The sequence below is a fragment of the Eschrichtius robustus genome, chromosome 15 (genome assembly GCF_028021215.1).
Source record: "Eschrichtius robustus isolate mEscRob2 chromosome 15, mEscRob2.pri, whole genome shotgun sequence".
Classification (NCBI taxonomy): domain Eukaryota; kingdom Metazoa; phylum Chordata; class Mammalia; order Artiodactyla; family Eschrichtiidae; genus Eschrichtius; species Eschrichtius robustus.
This window is the reverse complement of record NC_090838.1, coordinates 81217742-81242227: the sequence shown is the minus strand read 5'-3', so window position 1 is coordinate 81242227 and position 24486 is coordinate 81217742. Positions and strand designations below refer to the sequence as shown.

Genomic DNA, 24486 nt, shown 5'->3' with positions numbered 1-24486 from the left:
TCCAAGGTTGGTTGAATGTATGGATTCAGAACCTGCAGACACAGAGGCCCAGCTATATTTTCTGTTTTTTAATAATAGCCATGCTAGGAAGTGTAAAATGCAGTTTTGATTTGCTCCAGGCCACTTTACAGTAAGTAGTCAAGGACGCTCTTTTAATCCACCATTAATGTGGCTTTGGCTCTTCACACATTTGCTTCTCTCCTGTCTCACTACCAACTGACTCACCTCTTATCTCCCAGTTCAAAATCCAGTTGGCTCAGCCAGACCAATGGATTGATTCTCTTTGGGTCAGGTGTCTACTCCTGTCCCAAAAGACTCCAGACAGGGGGTTGGAGGGAAGGGGTCCATGGGGCTTCCCTTTCCAGAAGTGTGGTGAGGGCACTTTCTAGACAGGGTGGCTGGGGACAGGCAAGAGTAGGCTTGTGCAGTGTAGACTGTGGTGGGCTGTGTGCACGGCACTAGGCAGGAAGCATGAACTGTGTAGCTTGGTCACCAGGAACTGGCCCTCAGAGATGTCAAATTGTCCACATGCCAGGAGGGGAATCACCTCTTACTGACAAACTCAAGCTAATAAACTCTCAGATCTTGGGGTGGCTAACAGAATGTTTCTTTTTTTTTCTTCAGGATGATTCTTTATTCATTTACAGTGAGAAATAGATGGGTCAGGAGGACAGCTGGCTGTACAGCAGATCTGTGCAGGCTCTCTCTGTAGCCATGCCCCGGGAGAAGAGCCAAATTTTATTGTCTTTCTTTTCCTTTTTTTAAATGTATTTTTTATTGAAGTATAGTTGATTTACTATGTTTTGTAAATTTCTGCTGTACTGTAAAGTGACTCAGTTATACACATATATACATTCTTTTTTATATTTTTTCCCTTATCGTTTATCCCAGGATATTGAATATAGTTCCCTATTCTATACAGTAGGACCTTGTTGTTTATCCATCCTATATGTAATAGTTTGCATCTACTAACCCCAAACTGCCTGTCCATCTTTCTCCCACCTCACTAAGAAGCCAAATTTTAATCAGAGAATGTGGTGCCACTCGCGTCAGAACAAGAGGAACCGGGGATCCATCCCAGGGACCACGAGGCAGACATCCTCATCCCTGCCCCAGGCCAGGGCAGCTTGGTCAACAGCTGGTTTTTTTGTGTTTTCTTTATTTTTTCCTCTTGGATGGCAGCTCTCAAGGGTGTGGAGACACTGACCACTCTTTGAGGATTTGATAGGAGCCATGGACCCATTATCCAGAAAACCCCACAGAACACACAGTTTTTTGTTCAGTGTGGTGGATCTGAGACAATGCCACGTGTCCAACTCCATGTCGCTTTCCCCTGGGCACACGGGCACATGATGTCCCCCAGCCCTCCCGTGGTTAAGTGGGACAGTGTGATGGAATCCTGGCCCAAAAACTGGAGGCAGAAATGAAGGCCACTCCCAGGCCTGACCCCCAACTCTCCCCTCCTTATCTCCCCCTCTTTCTCTCTGTGCCCTGCTGGCCAGATGCAGAGCATCCAGGGGAGGACCCCAAGCCCTGGGGGACAGAAGAGCAGGCAGAGGGAGGGGCCTGGGCTCCTAAGTGACAGTGCGGACTAGAGCCTCACCTCCTGAACCAGCCTGCTCTGCGCTGTGAGAAGGAAGCAGGGGCCGTGGGAAGCCCCCGTGACAGCAGTTAGACACCCTGACCGACACCCCCAGAGGCAGCCATCCGCAGACCCCGCCCCCTGCAGCTCGGGCCGCCCTGAGTGTGCCCTGCGCGGCTCCTTTGTTTAACACTCACTAAACTACAAGCACCTCCTGTCCCACCTTCTTGGGCGGAATACAAGTCATGGGGTCCCCATCTTTGTCACACGTTTACACACCACACTCTTGGTCATACCAGCGAGGGCTTGAGGCCAACAGAAACCGCCCGAGTCATTGTGTGACCTTGAGGGAGTCACTGGGCCATCCCGAGTCCATTGGCGCTGATTCCCGCCCTGCCCGCGCCCGTGAGCTTCCGCTGGAGAGGGCGCCCCAGGCCTCAGCCACGCTGGTGGCCACGAGCCAACGCCCGACTCCCTGCTCTCGCCCCTCGTGTCTGCCCCTCGGGGGTGGTGAGCTTGTCCTTGGGTGTGCGCTGCCTCGGGGGGGCCTGACCTGGCAGCTGCAGAGGTTTCTTCCTCCTGAATAAGCTGTGCCCCTTGGGCTCAGACTCTTGGGGCACTTCGGCTTTTTTTCTTTGGTTCATGTAAATGCTCTTCTGACTAATGCCAGCCGTGTTCTCATAGAACCAGAGGAGTTTTCTGGAGGAAAGGATAGGGAGGGGGTGGGGCAGGGTAGGTGGCCTTGGAGGGTTCCCAGTCTGCCCCTCCGGTGCTTGCCCTGGGTCAAGAGCCAGGCAGGAAGCTCTTAAGAGCAATTGCTCAAGAGCAGAGGAGGGCTGAGAGGCCTGGGGTAGAGATGGGAGTTGGGGGGAGTCACCCTGGCTGCCCCGGTCCTGCCTCAGTTTCCCTTCCATAACCCAGAGAGATGGGACCCGATGTGAAGGTTCAAGAGCCCCCTGGTTAGAGGGAGTCCAGGCCCATGGGGGATAGGATGTGGCTGTGCAGGGGTTGGGGGACCAGGGGAGCAGGATGGGCATCAGGCAGGAGCCGGGGTCGGGGGTGGGTGCGGCTGGCAGGAGTGTCACTGCTGGGAAGAGGAGGGGATCAAAGCAAAGCACCTGGAGGGCCCTCCAGGGCAAAGGCAAACACTGAGGTCACGGCTGCTCCCGCAGAGCTCTGCTCCCACACCCCAGCCCCCAGCTATAAGGGCCCCACCCCAGGCAGGGCGTCCAGGCTGTGGAGGAGTCATGGCCAAGTCACACCTGCTGCTGTGGCTGCTCCTGCTGGCCGCACTCTGTGGTCCAGGCACTGGTGAGTCTCCCCAGCCTCTCCTCACCCCACTCGCCACCCCGGGGCCAAGTGTGGAGGGGACATCACGACCTCCTCCACCCCTTACCGAGCCCTGGCTCTGTCCCAGGCATTATCCTCAGGCTGTACCTTGTCCTCGTTTTAAAGATGAGGGAGTTTTGACTCAGAGAAACTCCAGGGCTCGTCCAAGGTCGCACAGCTGGCGGGCACTATAGCAGGTAGAACCCAGAGCCGTCCGACTCCAGCATGTTTAACGGTCATGCGTCCCAGTAAAATTGGGTTTGGAGGTTGGGTGAGGCCAGGGTGCCAGGTGTGGCTTGGACCCCAAGGTTGCTGTGGCCCCAAACAGCAGCTGTCGGGACCACCCCATCCCTGGCCTGCGCCCAGGGCCCCGAGTTCTGGTGCCAAAGCCTGGAGCAAGCATTGCAGTGCAGAGCCCTAGGGCACTGCCTGAAGGAAGTCTGGGGACATGTGGAAGCTGTGAGTACCACCCAAAAGATGCACCGAGACCAAAGGTCTTGGGATAGAGGGTCCTGGGTAGGCTCTGGATGGGCCTGAGGGATTGGAGCCCCTGTAGGGGATGGGATGGGATGGGATAGGATGGGATGTGATGGGATGGGTTGGGGTGGAAGGGATGGGATTGATGGGATGGTTGGGATGGGATGGGATGGGATGGGATGGGATGGGATGGGTTGGGGTGGAAGGGATGGGATTGATGGGATGGGTTGGGATGGGATGGGAGGGATGGGATGGGATGGGATGGGATCGTGGGCAAGTTGCCTGTGTCTTGGAGCACCCTATCAGCCTCAGCCACCTGAGCTGGGAGCATGGCCTCCACTCATGTGCCCCAAACTGGGGCCCTCTCTTCAGGATGACCTGTGCCAGGAATGTGAGGACATCACCTACGTTCTCACCAAGATGGCCAAGGAGGTCATTTCCCAGGTAATGAGGCCCAGACCCTGGACTGAAGCTTGGGGATTAAGAGATAGGGAAGAGGTTAGCCCCTTAAAGGAGCCATCTCCAGCTCGGGGGTGATGCCTGGGTTCCCCCGGGGGACTCCAGGCGCCTCCTGGCCGGGAGAGGGCTCTGGAAGCGAGCTCAGTGGCACAGCCAGAGACGGTCTTTCCTGAGGGGAGCAGTCACACCTGTGCCCAAGTATGCGGCGCCTTAGCACCCTCCCAACTCCAGGGCCCTGGGTGAAGGTGGCCAGTCAGGTGGGCAATGGCCTCATGTCCAGTGGCTCAGGCAGGGGCAGACCTCAGAGTGCCCAGGCTGACGGCCCCGTCTCCCGCCTGCCTCCCAGGGCACGATACGGGAATTGCTGGAGCACGAGTGCGACATCTTCCCGCTGAAGCTGCTGGGGTCCCAGTGCCACCGCATGCTGGACACCTACTTCCCACTGGTCATCCACCACTTCCAGAACCAGATGGTGAGGCCCTCCTGCCTCGCCTGCACCCTGCCTCCTGCACGGCCTTCATGCCCACCCTCTCCCTGAGTTACCGCCCCCACCGTGGCAGCCCAACCCCTGCCCACACGGGGTGCAGGAAACTCAGTGCCCCTCGGCCTGTAGCCAGGTGACAGCGCCCCCCACTCAGCCGTACACGGTGGGCCTGCGCGCTCTCAGGCACCGGCACACACCCTCACACCCTTCGCACAGACAAACGCTCAGTCACACACTCACTGTGCACAGTCTCACGCGACACCTACGCCGTCTACACGCTCACACGACAAACACTCACTCATTCTCACAAACATCCGCGTTCACACTCGTTCACACACATTCCCAGACACGTGCCCCAAAGTCCCCACTTGACCCCCTCTCTGCCTTTGGTCTCCTCTCCCACCCCAACAGAGTCCTAAGCCACAGCCCCAAACCAGCCTGCTCCCCGCATTCCAGGCCTAAAGGCAGTGGCCTGGTGCCTGAGTCCTTGAGCCAGACGGAGGGGGAGTGGGGTCCCCTCCCCCGCCCCAATCACCTTCTCACCCTGCGTTGTGCCCTAGAGCCCGAAGGCCACCTGCGAGCACTTGGGCCTGTGCAAACACAGGCATCCAGAGCCAGGGCAGGAGCCAGAGCCGTCAGGCCCCCTGCAGGACAAGCTGGTCCTCTCCGTGCTGCCTGGGGCCCTCCAGGCGAGGCCCGGGCCGCAGACACAGGTGAGATGGAGATCCAGAGAGCGAGGGCCATGGCCGAGGCCCTGGATCACTTGGCCTGGGAGGGGCAGCGTTGGGAAGGGGACCAGCAGCTCCAGGCAGGGCCTACGGCAGGAGCAGGAGGAGGGGACACGGAAGTGGAGGCGAGTCGGGCGAGGCAGAGCCCGGAGGAGCCTTCTGTCCAGCTTGCCTCCAGCGCGATTCTCTCCCCCAGGATCTCTCCGAGCAGCGGTTCCCCCTCCCCATCCCCCTCCCCGTCTGCTGGCTCTGCAGGACTTTGATCAAGCGGATCCAAGCTGTGATTCCCAAGGTGAGGCGTCCAGGGCCACGAGGCCGCCCACACCTCCACTTCCCACCACCCCTCCCCGTATGCCCACCAGGGGCCAACTGGCTGCATTGTCCCCACCCAAGGGACCCTGGCACTCAGGCTGGGCCTGGTAGGTGCCAGGCCTAGAACCTGTTCAATGACTGTGGGGAATTCCTTGGCGGTCCAGTGGTTAGGACTCGGCACTTTCACTGCCGTGACCCAGGTTCAATCCCTGGTCCGGGAAACTAAGCTCCCTCAAGCCATGGGGGAGAAAAAAACAAACAGAAACAAAACCACTGTGAAGCCCCGACTGTGTGCCAGGCACTATGCCAGGTGTCAAAGTACAGAAAAGAATCTCAGTCGTCTTTGTAGAAAAGGTTCTTTCATTTTACAAAAGGAGAATTTCCGCAGATGGACACTCCATCCCTGCCTGCCCCAAACGTGGGGTCTTCCAGACCTGTAGTGACCATCACCCAACGGCCCTGCCCTGAAATGGGGCCCAAGTGAGGACAGGCCCTGACCCGTCGGCCCTTCCAGATGAGGGCCTGCACGGCCGCCTGGTCACTGAGGGCGTCCCCACCCTCCTGAGTTTGCATTGTGGTGGGAGAGATTTTTTTCAGGTAGTGGTTAGTTCAGAGCAGAGAATGAAAACAGTTGAGGGGAGGGACAGTGATGGGGGAGGGGGTTTAGGATGGTCGTCAGGAGGCGTCTCTGAGGAGGTGATGGCTGAGCTGAGGCCTGGAGGATGACAAAGCAGAACGAGCTCGGTCAGCTGTGTGGCTGCCTCAGGTGGGCTCGGGGAGGGTGGTCGGCGAGGGGGCAGAGCGTAGGTCGGCGGGCCCGGGAGAAACACCGGAGCCAAGCGAAGGAACGCTGGACCTTCTTCTGAACGCAGTTCACAGCTGTGGAAGGGTTTCAGGCAGGGGGAGGCCATGACTGGATTTACACTTCAGCAAGATCGAGCTCCTGCGGTTTGAAGAATGAATTGGGCAGATGGGAGAGAAAAAATGAGAGCAAGGAGATGATTGCAGAAATGGGGGGTGGAGCTAGGAGGGGGACTGGGGACGTGTCTGGGACGGGGTCTCTGCAGGACTCAGCGATGGACGGGACCTGGGGAGTGGGGACGAGAGAGGAATCGGCAATGACTCCATGGACTTTGGCTTGAGCAATGGGTTCTCTGGAATGCCCCCAGCTGAGATGAGTAGATTTGAGAAGAAACAGGTCTGGGCAGAAAAATCATGAGTTCTCTCCTGGCCATGCTGAGTTCAAGACTCTTGTGCAACATGCAAGAGGAGGCGACAAGCAGGCAGCCGGATCCCCCAGCCAGGTCCAGAGACATCAGTCTGAGAGTCGAGGCTACAGACAAGATTTAAATCCCAGGGAACGGTTGGGATCATCCAGGGACGTGGTGTGGACCAGGTCGAGGAGAAGGAGGCCCGGTCCAAGCAAAGGGAAACACCAGCGAAAGAACCTGAGGAGGGACAGCCAGGGAGGTGGGGACACCACGGCATGAGGGTCACAGAGGCTGAGAGAAGAAGGCATTTCAGCAAGGAGGGAGCGGTCATCGGGCCCCAAAGCTGCTGAGGGATCGACAACACATGTCCAGGGGGATGCTGTGACCTTGAGAGCTGTTTTGGAGGAGTTACGGGGACCAAAGCGTAGCATTAAGTACTGACAACTCTTTCATGAAGTTTTTCTGGGAAGGAGTGTGGAGATGGGTGAGGCTCTTTTTTAAAAATATTAATTAATTAATTAATTAATTTATTATTTTTTCTATTTGGCTGCTCTGGGTCTTAGTTGCGGCTCACGGGATCTTCGTTGCCGCATGCAGGATCTTCGTTGCAGTATGCAGGAAATTTAGTTGTGGCATGTGAACTCTTAGTTGCGGCATGTGGGATCTAGTTCCCTGACCAGGGATGGAACCCAGGAACCCTGCATTGGGAGCACGGAGTCTTAGCCACTGGGCCACCAGGGAAGTCCCGGAGTGAGGCTTTTTAATGAGAGAAGCTATTTTAGAGTGTTCACATGCTAAGAGACCAATGGGCAGGAGGGAATAGCAATGAGGCAGGACAGAGAGGGGGACGCAGAGGTGAAGCACGTGTGCAGGTGGGGGCAGGGTGGACCCAATGCACAAGGAGATGGGCCAGCTTTTGACAGAGCAGGGATACCTCATCATAGCAGGAGAGGAGGCCGAGTGTGGGATCTGTTGCGAGCAAATGGGTACATTTGGTGAGATGTACCATTTGGAATGTGTTACATCCCAGAGAAGTACACGTCCCTCTGCCCTACTCCTTCCTCGGCCTTTCTGGTGCTAGGGGACAGGGGAGGGTTGCAAGCAGGAGCAGGGCCCAGGCCAGCCTGCCGCATATAGGTTCTTTTTTTTTAATTGAAGTATAGTTGATGTACAGTATTATATGTTACAGGTGTACAATATAGTGATTCACAAAACTTTGAAAGGTTATATGCCATTTATAGTTATTATAAAATATTGGCTATATTCCCTGTGATGTGCAATATGTCCTTGTAGCTTATTTCATGCATGTAAGTTCTTGGCTGAATGAATAAAGGAGCGGAGGGATGAGCGTGCCTGCCGCCTCTCTCCTTGCCCCTCAGCTGGGAGGTTGTGTTTGGAATCAAGGGTGGGGTGGGGAAACTCCTGGCTTCCCCCAGGGACTCCTGAAACCGCAGGCTCTGGAGCACAGACAGGAGCGGGAAAGCACAGCACGCCCGGGTCAGGAGGGAGAAGACTCAGGTCTGGTTCTGCCTCTGCCCCAGGCTGCCATGTGGCCTTGGCAATGACCACCTCTCTGGGCAACTCTGGAATTTCAGCAATTCCAGACTCTTTGAAGTCAAAGGTGGGTCCATGGCCTGATTCTTGCACCAGTTCAGTGATTCTGGGCAAGTCCCCTGGACTCTGTGATGCTCAGGGTCCTTATCTGTAAACAGTATAATAATTCTCCAAGGGAACAAAGTAAGGTCTACAAAGTACCCAGCTAGTGCTAGGCACTGACTAGGTCTTTCAAGAGAAGGTCCGACCCTGCCCTCTCTCGGCCCCCACCCCAGGGTACGCTGGCCACAACTGTGGCCCAAGTGTGCCACGTGGTACCCCTGGTGGTGGGCGGCATCTGCCAGTGCCTTGCCGAGCGCTACGTCTCCATCCTGCTAAACACACTGCTGGACCGCACGCTGCCCCAGCTGGTCTGCGGCCTCATCCTCCGGTGCTCCAGCGAGGATGGCGCTGGCCCAGGTGAGCCTGCAGTCCCAGCCCCTGCCCATCGCCCACTCTCATCCCTCCCCACCCTGGCCCTGCACGACCCTCTCCCTCCCAGGTGCCCCTGCAATGCACCAGTGAGGACAGGAACTGAATACTCTGCAGGGCATCCTTGACTGTTTTTTCTCTCTAGCCCTCACCGCTCTGGGGTCCCTGCCAGGAGAATGGCTACCGCAAGACACTGAGTGCCAGCTCTGCGTGTCTGTGACCACCCAGGCAGGGAAGAGCAGCGAGCAGGCCATGCCACAGGCAATGCGCCAGGCCTGCCTGGGCTCCTGGCTGGATAGGCAAAAGGTGAGGGGCAGGCACAGCAGAGGCTTGGAACCCAGGGGCTGCCAGTGGTGGAGGGTGGAGCCCAGGAAAGACTTCCCAGCCAGAGATACACTGAGATACTTCCCCCCCACTGCCGTTAAGGAGCTCAGACAGGCAGACGGGATGTGGGCCAAACAGTGGTGGTGCTGTAACTTAGGGCAAACCCCGCTAAGGTCAGGAGTTGTCTCTGGACAAAGGGCGTGGGCTCTGGAGGACCAGCAGGCCTCTCTCATGGACCAGGAGGGAGGCCCGGTCATCTACCAGGAGATGAGTAATGCCAGGGCCGGCTGGAGCCCGAGAGGGCCCGGCCATCTCTCCAGGGTCCCAGTCCTGTCCCAGCGCCAACCCTCCTTCCAGTGTGACTCAGTGGGGACCAACCCCCCTGCAGGAGAGGGCTGGGCCTGAAGTCCTGGAGTCCCCGTACTCAGAGTGGGCGACAAGCCCGCTGACTCCCGTCCCAGGAGGCTGCTTTCCACATGGCTGCTTTCCCCCTCCCTACTGCCCATCACATCAGGTCTCCAAGACCAGATGAGCTTTAGAATGCCTTCCAGAACTGAAATTTAGGGGGAGGGGGAAAAGGGGGATGAGATTCTGCCCCTGTGCCTCCACCTCCAACGTCCCTGGCTTTCCCGGCAGAAACCCCCATTTCAACCCACGGCAGCTTGTTCAGAGTGTTACAGCCGGAGCTGCTCAGTGGGGACTGAGGGCTGGACCTACACGAGGTCCCGGGGAGCCCTGGGGTGATCCATCTAAGTGGGGAGGCCTGGTCAGCCAGGCAGGAGAGCCCTGCCCTGGGCCTGGGCCCACCCCACCCTGTGTCTGTCTCCTTCCTCAGTGTGAGCAGTTTGTGACGCAGCACGCACCCCAGCTGCAGACCCTAGTGTCCGGGGGCTGGGACGCCCACACCGCCTGCCAGGTACACCCACCCTTCCCAGCTGATCCGGGACTTTCCTCAGCTCCCAGGACCCCCGCCCCCTCCGGTCCACAGTCCTCAAGGGCCCCATTCCCCCGGGGTGCAGGGCGGCCCCATTCCCCCGGGGTGCAGGGCGGCCCCATTCCCCCGGGGTGCAGGACAGCCCCAGGAGCGCAGGCCCCCAACTGGGACATGCCCTCGCACGTTTTACGATAGAAAAGGCTCAGAGAAGTCAAGAGAAAGCCACGAAAGAATGAAAAAGAGGAGTATGGGAAGGGAGAGGGCAGCTTTAAGGAGTGTGGTTTGAGGTGCATTCTGGGATGGGGGGGGTGTTCACCGAGCAGTGTGTGCTTGATGGGGGGCTACAAAGTGAGAGTCTTGGGGCGAGCATCCCACCTCCTCCAGCTCTAAACCCAGAAGGCCTGTGGCTCAGGGAGTGGCCCAAGGAGTCCACAAGGTCACCTCAAGAGCTCCCACCAGGTGGCAGGTGGAGTGAGAGCCGCCCCTTCCAGGAGGAGTTTCCCTAACATCCGCAGAGCTGGGAATGGGGGGTGCAAGGTCTCAGGCCCTGATGCTGTCCCTGTGGCAGGCCCTGGGGATGTGCATGACCCCGTTCAGTCCTCTCCAGTGCGTCCACAGACCCCACTTCTGATGAGAACTCAACGTCATGCCAGGTGAGTCCAGGCCCCCAACTGACGGGAGTGTGGGCAGGTCCTCCTCCCATCAGGAGGGGAGCCCCTCTGTCCCCAAGCAGGAAAAGACAGCCACTGATTCTGGCTGCTCCATCCTCTTCTTCACAGGCCGAACTCGAGGCTCCTGAGGGCCCCTGGCAGCACCTTCACCAGAATGACCTCTCTCGAACCCGCTCACCCCTCTGCCCAGAATCCCTGTGGCGCTCAGTGCCAGGCCCAGCTCCCAGCTCCCTCGCTCTGGCCCAGCCCTCAGGGGAGCTTCTGTGCCTGCCTGAGGCTTCCCCCTTACAGCTCACTCTCTGCACTCTTCAGTCTTGGATGTGTTTAGACCAAGGCCAGCCTTTCCTGAAACTCAGGGGAAATCAGACTTCGCTGCCCGAAGATGACACCCCCTCAGAGGCCAGGAACTCCGCCATCACCTGTCTCCCCACTCCTGAGACACATCCCTCTCTCCCTCCCCTGTCATTCGGTCAGAGGCCGCACCTTAGGATGGAGGGGTGGGTCAGATGCAGCCTCTGTGCCAGGTGCCTCCGGGCAGGGAAGTGCCCCTGAGAACAAACCTGGTCAACTTTACAATTCTCCCCAGAGCAAGACCCCAACACAAAGGTCATTTATTCATTTCTTCGCTCATTTTTTAAAAATGCAGTGAGTGCCTGTGGCCAGGCCACATTCTAGGGGCAAGGGCCAGAGCTGTGAATAAAAGAGTGAGCCTGCTGCCCTCCTGGAGCTCACACCCCGGGGCCAGCCTCTTCCATCTGCAGGTCAGGGGGAAGCCCGGCCTGCTCCACAAATCCTCAGCCCGGTCTGTCCTATCTCTAACCACAGCCTGAAACCAGAGCCACTTCCGTCCACTCTGGGTGTGAGGCACAGCCAAGGCTGCATCTTCTGGAGGGGGTCTGCAGAGGAGGTTTCTGGGCCGGGGCCACCTTCACACACTACCTGAGCCATCCCTGCTCTCACAGGGTAGAGATCTCCCCAGGGCTGGGCCGAGGGGATCTCGTTGTGGGCCCTCAGTGCTTCTCCAAGTCCTGGCTGCAAGAGGACAGCAGGGGAAAGGCTGGGCCCTGCCTCACTCCGATCTGCACGTGCACAAGATCCTAGCTTTTATAATTATTCTGCTAACACTTTCACAAAATTCAAGATTCAGAAGAATAAAAAATGGGAACATAAAGTACCAGAAAAGATAGACATGTGAAATCCTTAAACTTTTTTTAAACATCAGGAAATCCCTGGCGTGGTCAAAGGTGAGCACGGCAGTGCTCAAGCCCGGTGGGAGGTGATTGGGCACTTTCAAAATTTGAACGTTTTCCTGCTTAAGAGCTGTTGTTGCTTTTTGTAAGGTTGAACTCCCAACTTTTGTTTGAAATGCCAGGGTGACTCGATTCCTGCTGTGATGTATCTCCTCACAGCTCACTTGGGGCTGGTCACGCTGGGGATCAGTTCCCAGGTAATGCAGCAACCATAAGGATACTAACAAAGTGCCATCTCCTTGTCCTAAAAGAAAAGACATTGCCCTTTAAGATGCTGCAGAAGCTGCAGCCTCACCCTGAAGGTAGCCGGGCGGGGGGGGGGGGGGGGGGGGGGGGGGGGCGGGGCCTGCCCCACCCTCCTTCATGATGGAGAAATATAAGCCTACGTCACCTCTCCCTCCTGTAACTGCTTCCAGGCTGGCCCCCACCTGTTACCCTCCCCCCTCCCAAAGAGCCCACCCACTGTGATGAAGTGAGGTCGTCAGGGTACCCCAAACTCAAAGTATACCAAAAAAAAAAAAAAAACCAACCAAATTAATTAACCTTTAGCATTAAAGACCTAAATGCCTGGAAGTGTCCCTTCACTTCATAAAAGAACTTTTATTATGTTTCCTATTATAAAAGAAATACATGTTTATTGTAGAAAATTCAGAAATTGCAGACCAAGAAACAGTTGAAATCACCCACAATCCTACCAATCCCAGGAGAGAGCTATATTGGATGTAGACTTTGACCCTGAACTAGACTTTTTCAATCCATTTGCCCACCCTTTGGCTCCACCCTGAATGGCTCCACTATTCAAGCACCAGGAAGAGCTTTTTATACAACCTGCGCTTGGGGTAGGGAAGATTGACACAAACCCTTGGTCTCTGAATTTGAACTTTTAAGTAAATCTTTTTGTAAATCTATAGCAGACTATTGTCTTGAAAGCCATTATTTCAATTACAAGACTAAGGTCCCTGAGAGAAAAGAGTGTTTTACATTTTGAAAAAAAGCTTGGCTGGGAAGATGAAGCGCATCGACAGCCTGAAGGACGGGAGGCATTAACAGTTTATCCCAAAAGCAAGCGTGGGAATGAGCTCCTGATAATGGAAGAGGAGGCTTCACTCAAAAGGTCAGGAGTCAACCAGCTATGGGAGGAGAGAAGTGGCTACAGCTGAGACTCAGGGTGGGGGTCCCTGAGACATTCCCAGCACCCTGCAAGAAGGAAAAGCCCCAAGAAGGGGTTAGTGTCCCAGAGCAGTAGAGGGGCTCGTTCTTCAGTTGCCAGGGTGCAGCCTGGGGAGGACACATCAGAAAGAGTGAAGAGAATGGCCTCAGGGAGGGGCCTGGGCAGACAGGCCTGGGGGCTGCCCCAGGGGGAGCCCACCCACATGATGCAGGAGAGCAAGCACACCTCACGGCCCAGAGGCCATCAGGATGGGCTCTGGACAAGATGGTGGGCCCACAAGAGCCCATGGTTGGCGACAAAGCAGTGACAGTTGCATGGACCTTGAGAGGATGAGAAGTCAGACATGTGTAGCCAACACAAGATGGTGAAGATCAGGCAAGATGAGTGACGCTTGGGTGGAGACCTGGAGTGCCCGGGAGAGCACAGTCACCAACATCTCTCCTCACAACAGGGTAATGTGTAAATCAATCCCAGGGGTAAGGGAAGGAGGGTTCAGTGGTTAGTTGCCCAAGATGGGCTGGCTGTGCATTAAACAAGAAGGGACTGAGTTATTTTCAGATGGAAATATTAAGTATGGGGGGCTTATGAGCCAAAATGAGTTCAGTTATAGACAAATACAATTATATTTATGTCCCGCAATTAATGACTGAAGTTTTAAATCCACTACACAATCAATATAACATTTATAACATACATAACATTATTCCAAACCTTCCTCTGCACATGTACAAAAATAGATATAACAGATTTACAAAAATGGGAACACCCTATACATGCTGTTTTGTAAACTGCTTTGTTCATTTAAAATAATCTTTCCTATAAAATAGATAAACAAGAACCTACTATATAGCACAGGGAACTATACTCAGTACCTTGTAATAACCTATAATGGAAAAGAAACTGAAAAAGAATATTTATATATATATAAATAACTATATATATTTATATATGTATATAACTGAATCACTTTGCTGTACACCTGAAACTAACACAACATTGTAAATCAACTATACATCAACCAAGGAAAGAAAAAATTTAAAAAAATTTTTTTAACTTTTCCATGTCAATAAATATAGATACCTATCAACACTGCTAATTGCTGCATGCTTTTTTTCTTGATAAAAACTCTTTACTTTTTTTTTTAAAGATTGACTGATGGATTGATTGATTTTGGCTGCACTGGGTCCTAGTTGCGGCATGCGGGATCTTCGTTGCAGCATGTGGGATCTTTTAGTTGCAGTATGCAGACTCCTAGTTGCAGCATGTGAACTCTTAGTTGCAGCATGCGTGTGAGATCTAGTTCCCCGACGAGGGATCGAACCCAGGCCCCCTGCATTGGGAGCGTGGAGTCTTACCCACTGACAACCAGGGAAGTCCCAAAACTCTTTACTTTTTAAAACAACTATTATCAACAATGTTGTGAAGAATAAAAATCCTGGCAGTAACATCTTTGCTTACTAGTCTGATTATTTCCTTAGAATCAATTCTAAGACACGAAATTTTGGGGACAAAAACCATGTACATCTTTACTTCTAACATAGTCTGTATTATCAAACTGGCCCTCTACCAGCCGCACCAATTTCTATCTCAGTAGTAAACAAGTGCCTCTTTTTCACTCTCTCCAACCCTGGATATTAGCAATGTTTCAAATCTTTGCTAAACTATAAAATGACCTCCGGTTATTCTAATTTGCATTTCTTTGGTTACTAAGTAAACTTTTTTTAACATGTTTATTGGCCATTTCTATTTCATCTTTCGTGAAATGCCTATTTGGGTTTCTTGCCCGATTTTCCGCTGGGGTGTTCTTTTTATTGTCTTACCAGTAAAAATGTATCAGGTATATTTATTTATTTACTGTCCTATATGGTGCAGATTTTCCCCTAGCATAAGTCTCTCAAATTTAGGATATGTTTTCCACATATCTATCTTTTCCTTTGTGACATCCAGCTAAGAAAGCATGAATTTCACTTCTTTCCCATCTGTGATTCAGACTGGCCAGAGCCTGATGTCTCCAAAGAGAAAGCATATGCTGGAATCACAGCTGTAAAGACACGTGGGCCAGGCCCCCAGCTCAGACATTAGTGGTGGAAGCCACCCACATGTCACCCACAAAGGACTTCAAGCTACACACACAGGACATGACAGTCAGCCTGAGCAGTGGTCCCCAACCTTTCAGGCAACTGCGTCTATCGTCAACACCTTGGGAGGGTGTAAGGAGACAAAATCATCTCTGCAAAAGAAGGATACAGAAAACACAGACTCAGCACTATGCCATTTGCTTAATGAACATTATTAGTCACTGACTCCTAAGTGTCAAGCATTTCCCTAGGGCTGGGCACAATAGAAACAGTTTCTGTCTGCCCTTTTGGAACTTAGAGTCTAGTTGAGAAGATGGACATTAATCAGAGAATCACAGAAAAAAATGGCATACTTCAGGTGGGGTAAGGGCCATCAATTAGACCAATGCATGGTACTGACTGGGCAGATAGGAGAGTCAGAGAGGTGAAAGAAGAGCAAGGTAAAAGAAAAAGAGCACTCCAAGAAAAGGAAGTGGATGGCACAAAGGCCTGGTGCCTTGTGGCATATTTGAGCAACAGAATAAAAGCCGGTGAGTCTGGGAATCAGGATCAGGAGAAACATCCTGAGAGGTGACACTAGAGAGGCTAATTTCAGGCTTTATTCTAAGAGCCAATGAAGGGTCTTAAGCGGGAGATCAGGGTGTGGGGGAGAAATGATTTAGTTAGATTTGTGCCTTAAAAGATTACTCTGGCTGGGACTTCCTTGGTGGTCCAGCGGTTAAAACTCTGCCCTCCTGCCTCCCATCAGGAAGCTTGCACAAGCCTCTTAGATAGCCTCATCCACCAGCAAGAACTACAGTTCTGCAGCCTGAAGAAGGAAAACCACATTCACAGAAAGATAGACAAAATGAAAAGGCAGAGGACTTTGTACCAGATGAAGGAATAAGATAAAACCCCAGAAAAAACAAACAAATGAAGTGGAGATAGGCAACCTTCCAGAAAAAGAATTCAGAATAATGATAGTGAAGATGATCCAGGACCTCGGAAAATAAATGGAGGCAAAGATCGAGAAGATGCAAGAAATGTTTAAGAAAGGCCTAGAAGAATTAAAGAACAAACACCTAGAAGAATTAAAGAACAAACAAACAGAGATGAACAATACAATAACTGAAGTGAAAAATACACTAGAAGGAATCAATAGCAGAATAACTGAGGCAGAAGAACTGATAAGTAACCTGGAAGACAGAATGGTGGAATTCACCGCCACCAAACAGAATAAAGAAAAAAGAATGAAAAGAAATGAAGGCAGCCTAAGAGACCTCTGAGACAACATTAAATGCAACAACATTTGCATTATAGGGGTCCCAGAAGGAGTAGAGAGAAAGGACCCGAGAAAATATTTGAAGAGATTATAGTCAAAAACTTCCCTAACATGGGAAAGGAAATAGCCATCCAAGTCAAGGAAGCGCAGAGAGTCCCATACAGGATAAACCCAAGGAGAAACATGCCGAGACACATAGTAATCAAATTGACAAAAATTAAAGACAAAGAAAAATTATGGAAAGCAACAAGGGAAAAACGACAAATAACATACAAGGGAACTCCCATAAGGTTAACAGCTGATTTCTCAGCAGAAACTCTACAAGCCAGAGGGAGTGATGAAAGTGATGAAAGGGAAGAACCTACAACCAAGATTACTCTACCCGGCAAGGATCTCATTCAGATTCGACAGAGAAATCAAAAGTTTAACAGACAGGCAAAAGCTAAGAGAATTCAGCACCGCCAAACCAGCTCTACAACAAATGCTAAAGGAACTTCTCTAAGCGGGAAACACAAGAGAAGAAAAGGACCTACAAAAACAAACCCATAACAATTAAGAAAACGGTAATAGGAACATACATATCGATAATTACCTTAAACGTGGATGGATTAAATGCTCCAACCAAAAGACACAGGCTGGCTGAACGGATACAAAAACAAGACCCATATATATGCTGTCTACAAGAGACCCACTTCAGACCTAGGGACACATTCAGACTGAAAGTGAGGGGATGGAAAAAGATATTCCATGCAAATGGAAATCAAAAGAAAGCTGGAGTAGCAATACTCATAGCAGATAAAATAGACTTGAAAATAAAGAATGTTACAAGAGACAAGGATGGACAGTAAATAATGATCAAGGTATCAATCCAAGAAGAAGATATAACAATTATAAATATATATGCACCCAACATAGGAGCACCTCAATACAAAAGGCAGCTGCTAACAGCTATAAAAGAGGAAATCAACAGTAACACAATAATAGTGGGGTACCTTAACACCTCACTTACACCAATGGACAGATCATCCAGACAGAAAATTAATAAGGAAACACAAGCTTTAAATGACACAATAGACCAGATAGATTTAATTGATATTTATAGGACACTCCATCCAGAAACAGCAGATTACACTTTCTTCTCAAGTGCACATGGAACATTCTCCAGGATAGATCACATCTTGGGTCACAAATCAAGGCTCAGTAAACTTAAGAAAACAGAAATCATATCAAGCATCTTTTCCGACCACAATGCTATGAGATTAGAAATCAACTACAGGGGAAAAAATGTAAAAAACACAAACACATGGAGGCTAAACAATACATTACTAAATAACCAAGAGATCACTGAAGAAATCAAAGAGGAAATTTTAAAAAACCTAGAGACAAATGACAATGAAAACACGACGATCCAAAACCTATGGGATGCAGCAAAAGCAGTTCTAAGAGGGAAGTTTATAGCGATACAAACCTACCTCAAGAAATAAGAAAAATCTCAAATAAACAATCTAACCTTATACCTAAAGGAACTAGACAGCGAAGAACAAACAAAACCCAAAGTTAGTAGAAGGAAAGAAATCATAAAGATCAGAGCAGAAATAAATGAAATGGACACAAAGAAAACATAGCAAAGATCAATAAAAACTAAAAGCTGGTTCTTTGAGAAGATAAATAAAATTGATAAACCTTTAGCCAGACTCATCAAGAAAAAGAGGGAGAGGACTCAAATCAATAAAATTAGGAATGAAAAAGGAGAAGTTACAACAGATACCACAGAAATACAAAGCATCATAAGACACTACTACAAGCAACTCTAATGCCAATAAAATGGACAACCTGGAAAAAATGGACAAATTCTTAGAAAGGTATAACCTTCCAAGACTGAACCAGAAAGAAATAGAAAATATGAACAGACCAATCACAAAGTAATGAAATTGAAACTATGATTACAAATCTTCCAACAAACGAAAATCCAGGACCAGATGGCTTCACAGGTGCATTCTATCAAACATTTAGAGAAGAGCTAACATCCATCCTTCTCAAACACTTGCAAAAAATTGCAGAGGAAGGAATACTCCCAAACTCATTCTATGAGGCCACCATCACCCTGATACCAAAACCAGACAAAGATACTACAAAAAAAGAAAATTACAGACCAATATCACTGATAAATATAGATACAAAAATCTTCAACAAAATACTAGCAAACGGAATCTAACAGCACATTAAAAGGATCATACACCATGATCAAGTGGGGTTTATCCCAGGGATGCAAGGATTCTTCCATATACGCAAATCAATCAATGTGATACACCATATTAACAAATGGAAGAATAAAAACCATATGATCATCTCACTAGATGCAGAAAAAGCTTTTGATGAAATTCAACACCAATTTATGATAAAAACTCTCCAGAAAGTAGGCATACAGGGAACCTACCTCAACATAATAAAGGCCATATATGACAAACCCACAGCAAACATCATTCTCAATGGTGAAAAACTGAAAGCATTTCCTCTAAGATCAGGAACAAGACAAGGATGTCCACTCTCGCCACTATTATTCAACATAGTTTTGGAAGTCCTAGCCACGGCAATCAGAGAAGAAAAAGAAATAAAAGGAACACAAATTGGAAAAGAAGAAGTAAAACTGTCACTGTTTACAGATGACATGATACTATACATAGAGAATCCTAAAGATGCCAACAGAAAACTACTAGAGCTAATCAATGAATTTGGTAAAGTTGCAGGATACAAAATTAATGCACAGAAATCTCTCGCATTCCTATACACTAACAACAAAAGATCAGAAAGAGAAATTAAGGAAACAATCCCATTCACCACTGCAACAAAAAGAATAAAATACCTAGGAATAAACCTACCTAGGGAGACAAAAGACCTGTATGCAGAAAACTATAAGACACTGATGAAAGAAATCAAAGATGTCACAAACAGATGGAGAGATGTACCATGTTCTTGGATTGGAAGAATCAATATTGTGAAAATGACTATACTACCTGAAGCAATCTACAGATTCAATGCAATCCCTATCAAATTACCAATGGCATTTTTTACAGAACTAGAACAAAAAATCTTAAAATTTGTATGGAGACACAAAAGACCTTGAATAGCCAAAGCAATCCAAGGGAAAAGAACAGAGCTGGAGGAATCAGACTCCTTGACTTCAGACTATACTACAAAGCTACAGTAATCAAGACAATATGGTACTGGCACAAAAACAGAAATATAGATCAATGGAACAGGATAGAAAGCCCAGAGATAAACCCATGCACCTATGGTCAACTAATCTATGACAAAGGAGGCAAGGATATACAATGGAGAAAAGACAGCCTCTTCAATAAGTGGTGCTGGGAAAACTGGACAGCTACATGTAAAAGAATGAAATTAGAACACTCCCTAACACCATACACAAAAATAAACTCAAAATGGATTTGAGACCTGAATGTAAGACCGGACACAATAAAACTCTTAGAGGAAAACATAGGAAGAACCCTCTTTGACATAAATCACAGCAAGATCTTTTTTGATCCACCTCCTAGAGTAATGGAAATAAAAACAAAAATAAACAAATGGGACCTAATGAAACTTAAAACTTTTGCAAAGCAAAGGAAACTACAAACAAGATGAAAAGACAACCCTCAGAATGGGAGAAAATATTTGCAAATGAACCAACAGACAAAGGATTAATCTCCAAAATATATAAACAGCTCATGCAGCTCAATTTAAAAAAACAAACAACCCAATCAAAAAATGGGCAGAAGTCCTAAATAGACATTTCTCTAAAGAAGACATACAGATGGCCAAGAAGCACATGAAAAGCTGCTCAACATCACTAATTATTAGAGAAATGCAAATCAAAACTACAATGAGGTTATCACCTCACACCAGTTAGAATGGGCATCATCTGAAAATCTACAAACAACAAATGCTGGAGAGGGTGTGGAGAAAAGGGAACCCTCTTTCACTGTTGGTGGGAATGTAAATTGATACAGCCACTATGGAGAACAGTAGGGAGGTTCCTTAAAAAACTAAAAATAGAATTACCATATGACCCAGCAATCCCACTACTGGGCATATACCCAGAGAAAACCATAATTCAAAAAGACACATGCACCCCAATGTTCATTACAACACTATTTACAATAGCCAGGTCATGGAAGCAACCTAAATGCCCATCAACAGACGAATGGATAAAGAAGATGTGGTACATATATACAATGGAATATTACTCAGCCATAAAAAGGAACGATATTGGGTCATATGTAGAGATGTGGATGGATCTAGAGACTGTCATACAGAACGAAGAAAGTCAGAAAGAGAAAAACAAATATCATATATTAATGCATATATGTGGAACGTAGAAGAATGGTACAGATGAACCGGTTTGCAGGGCAGAAATAGAGACACAGATGTAGAGAACAAACGTATGGACACCAAGGGGGGAAAGCGGCGGGTGGAGTGGTGGCGGTGGGATGAATTGGGAGATTGGGATTGACATGTATACACTAATATGTATAAAATAGATAACTAATAAGAACCTGCTGTATAAAAAAATAAATATAATCCAAAAATTCAGAAAAAAGACTCTGCCCTCCCAATGCCGGGGGCCCAGATTCGATCCGTGGTCAGGGAACTAGATCCCGCATGCTGCAACTAAAAGACCCCGCACACCACAACAAAGATCCCACGTGCTGCAACTAAGACCCAGCGCAGCCAAATAAATAAATATTAAAAAAAAAAAAAAAAAGATTACTCTGGCTAAAGTGTGAATGACTTGGGGGGAGGGGACAAGGGAATGTGGGGATAAACTGTCAGTAGCGTAGACTAGAATGACAGTGGCATAGGGCCTGTGCAGAAGTCACATGGATCTTGGAGAGTGACTTCAGGCAATCATAAACTTAGATGCTGACTCCCATGGAAGCTGTTGTCCCAGTCGTAGCATCTTTACTGATACAGCACAGCCTCTGGCACTTTGTATGCCTCGTTCTCCATGCCAATTTATAAAGGTCAGCAGAAGTCGTTTGCTTTTACCTGGCAGGGCCAACAGTATACCTTCACATTTTTGCATGAAGACAACGTCAATTCTTCCACTCTCTACCGCCACAGTCCACAGCCATCTTGATCATCTTGACATTCCACAAAACATAACAGTAGTCCTCTATATTGATGACACTGGATGTCATCAATGTCCAATAAGCAGGAAGTACCAAGTATTTTAAATGTCTTAGTAAGACATACACAAACAAGAGGGTGGGATTTAACCCCAATACAATTCAGGGGCCAGTCACCTCAGTGAAGTTTCTCAGGGTCAACGGTCGAAAGTATGTCAAAGCATCGCTGCCAAGTTGCTGTACCTCATGTCACCACACACACACACACACACACACACACACACACAGCCAGTACAATAGGATTTTTTGACTTTTTAAGACAACATAGATCACATTTGAGTGTGCTATTTTGACCTATCTAGAGAGTCACTTACAGTTGTGTAACTACTAGTTTCATGGAGACCAGCATAAGTGAAGATTCTGCAGCGAGTTTAGGTTGCACAACGGACTGTTCTACTACTTGGGCCTTATGATCCAGGAGAGCCAACGATATTTCGAAGTGACCAGGGCAAACAGGAATGCTGTATGGAGCCTCCAGCAAGGACCAGTGGGAGAATCACAGTGCAGAACTCCAGGATCTTGGAGCAAGGCTATGCCCTCTTCTGCAAATACCTATTCTCCTCTTGAGAAACAGCTTGTGGCTAGCTATGGGGCCATGGCAGAGACAGAGCACCTAACAATGGGACATCAGGTGATCACGCAGCCTGATCCTGCTCTCATCAACTGGTTGTCGTCTGACACCTTGCCATGTTGGGCAGGTACAGCTGCAACCTACCATTAAATGGAATGCCAAGCTCAGGCAGGTCCAAAAGGCACAGGTTAACATGAGCAGACTCCTTTGACACAGCTCCTGTTGCATTGCCTCCTGGGGTGTTCCTTCAGACCAGCTGACCAAAAAAGACAAAACTCAAGCCCAGTTTATAGATGGATTTGTATAATATGCTGGCACCACCAGCAAGTGGACAGTTGCACCACATCCCCACTCAGGGTGACACTGAAAGACAGAAGTAAAGGAAAATCCTCTAGTGGCCACAGCTTCAAGCAGTATATTTGGTTGTTCACCATTTGGAGTGTGAGATGGCCAGAAGTACAGATCTAGGCTAATTCAGGGGCGGTTGCCAATGATTTGACTGGATGGTTAGGGACTTGCAACAGGATTGTAACAATGGTGAAAAAGAAGTTTGGGGAAGAGGTATGTGGGTGGACAACTTGAATAAGACTATACTATGAAAATAGTTGTGTTCCATATGAATGCCCACCAAAAGGTATCCACCGCATTAGAGACCCTTAATAGTCAGGGGTACACAAACGACATGCTCTGTGGATGTAGTCAGCAGCCTCTTCCTCCAGCCTCCCCCAGCGCTTGCTCAACGAGCTCATGAGCCATGGTGGCAGGGATGGAGGTTATGCATGGGCTCAACAACAGACTTCCCCTGACCTGAGTAGTACTTCTGCTGAGTTATCTAATTTGCCAATGCAGGGGTTTACACTGGGTCCCCAGTATGGACACTATTCCTTGTGGGGATTGGCCAGCCACCTAGTGCCAGGCTGATTACTTTCTTCTGTTATGGAAGGAACATAGATCCAACCTCAGAGGACTAGAAACGTGTTCTGGATATGGATTTGCCTTCCCTGCCCACAATGTTTCTACCAGCACCACCATCCATGGACTCTCAGAATGCCTTATCAATCATCACGACATTCCACACAGCATTGCATCTGATCAAGGAATTCTTCACAGCAAAGCAAGTGCAGCAATGGGCTCATGCCCATAGGATTAACTGGACTTACCACATACACACACCATCATCTGGAAGTGGGTAGCCTAACTGAAAGGTGGAATGGCTTACTGAAAACACAGTTACAGGGAAGTCCCTGGCAGTCCAGTGGTTAGGACTCGGTGCATTCACTGCCGAGGGTCTGGGTTCAATCCCTGGTCAGGGACCTAAGATCCCGCAAGCTGCGCAGCACAGCCAATTATAAATAAGTAAGTACATGTGTCTTAAAACAAACAAAAAAAACAGTTACAGTACCATTTGGTGCTCTTGTTTTACAGGACGTAGTACATGCTTTGAATCAGAGACCATTGTATAGTGCTCTCTTCAAAATATATGGGTCTAGAAAACAGGTGGATGTCAGAGTGACTCCCCTATTACTAATAGACTTCTCGCAGAATTTTTGCTTCCCGTCCCAGCAATTTTAAGCCCTGCTGGTTTGGAGATTTTAGTTCCCAAAGAAGGAATGCTTCCACCAAAGGACACAACAATGGTTCCACTAAATTGTAAGATGAGACGGCCACCTGGACATTTTGGGCTCCTTATGCTAGTGAACCAACAGGTGTGGAGGAGGGCAGTATGGTGTAGGAGTGTAATCTATTATATGTGCCCGAGTGACTGATCCTGATTACCAAAGGCCAACTGGGTTGCTTCTACACAATGGAGGCAAGTATGTCCAATAGCAAAGGTTAATGAAAAACTACAGCAACCAAAAAAGGGGGTGGGGTGGGGGCAGGATGATTAAGGAGCCAGGGTCTTAGAGACTGAAGATTTGGGTCACTGTACCAGGTAAAGAACCCCGAACAGCTGTGGTCTGAGCTAAGGGCAGAGAACACAGGGAGGGGGAGCGGAAGAAACACGCACAGGTATCAATCACAGTATGGTGACCAGTTACAGAAATGAGGACTCTAAGTAGCTTTGCTCATACTTTCTATTTGCTTGTTACATGTACATGTAACATGTAAAATAGATAATTTGTCTATGCTAACCATTTTTTCTTCTTCCCATTTTTAGGTTAACTTGTTGGAAGTTAACCTTGCAACCTAGTCTTTTTAGGTAACACAATACTCAGTGTGGCTATGACTGGATTTGAGGAGTAATACATATAACTATCAGAGGATACATGACTCTTGGGACTGCATCTCATTTTGAGAAAGGTTGAAAACTTGTTTTCTCGTAGGAAGGGCAGCTGTCTCTATTAGGCATAAGGAGTTGTCTTCTTCGTTGTGGTGGCCGCTGTATGGGAGTCTGTGTGTGTGAAAGAGCACATAAGGCATGGGATTTCC

At 49.2% G+C, this 24486-nt stretch overlaps 1 protein-coding gene across 1 annotated transcript; it reads left to right on the top strand.

The window, feature by feature from the left end:
* Window positions 1–2829: 2829 nt before the first annotated feature.
* SFTPB (surfactant protein B) lies at window positions 2830–10496 on the top strand. Its single transcript, XM_068564702.1, has 10 exons — window positions 2830–2893; window positions 3243–3370; window positions 3761–3832; window positions 4194–4319; window positions 4892–5044; window positions 5256–5351; window positions 8412–8595; window positions 8753–8913; window positions 9767–9847; window positions 10434–10496. The coding sequence occupies exons 1-10, from the start codon at window positions 2830–2832 to the stop codon at window positions 10494–10496; spliced, it is 1128 nt and encodes a 375-aa protein (XP_068420803.1).
* Window positions 10497–24486: the final 13990 nt, after the last annotated feature.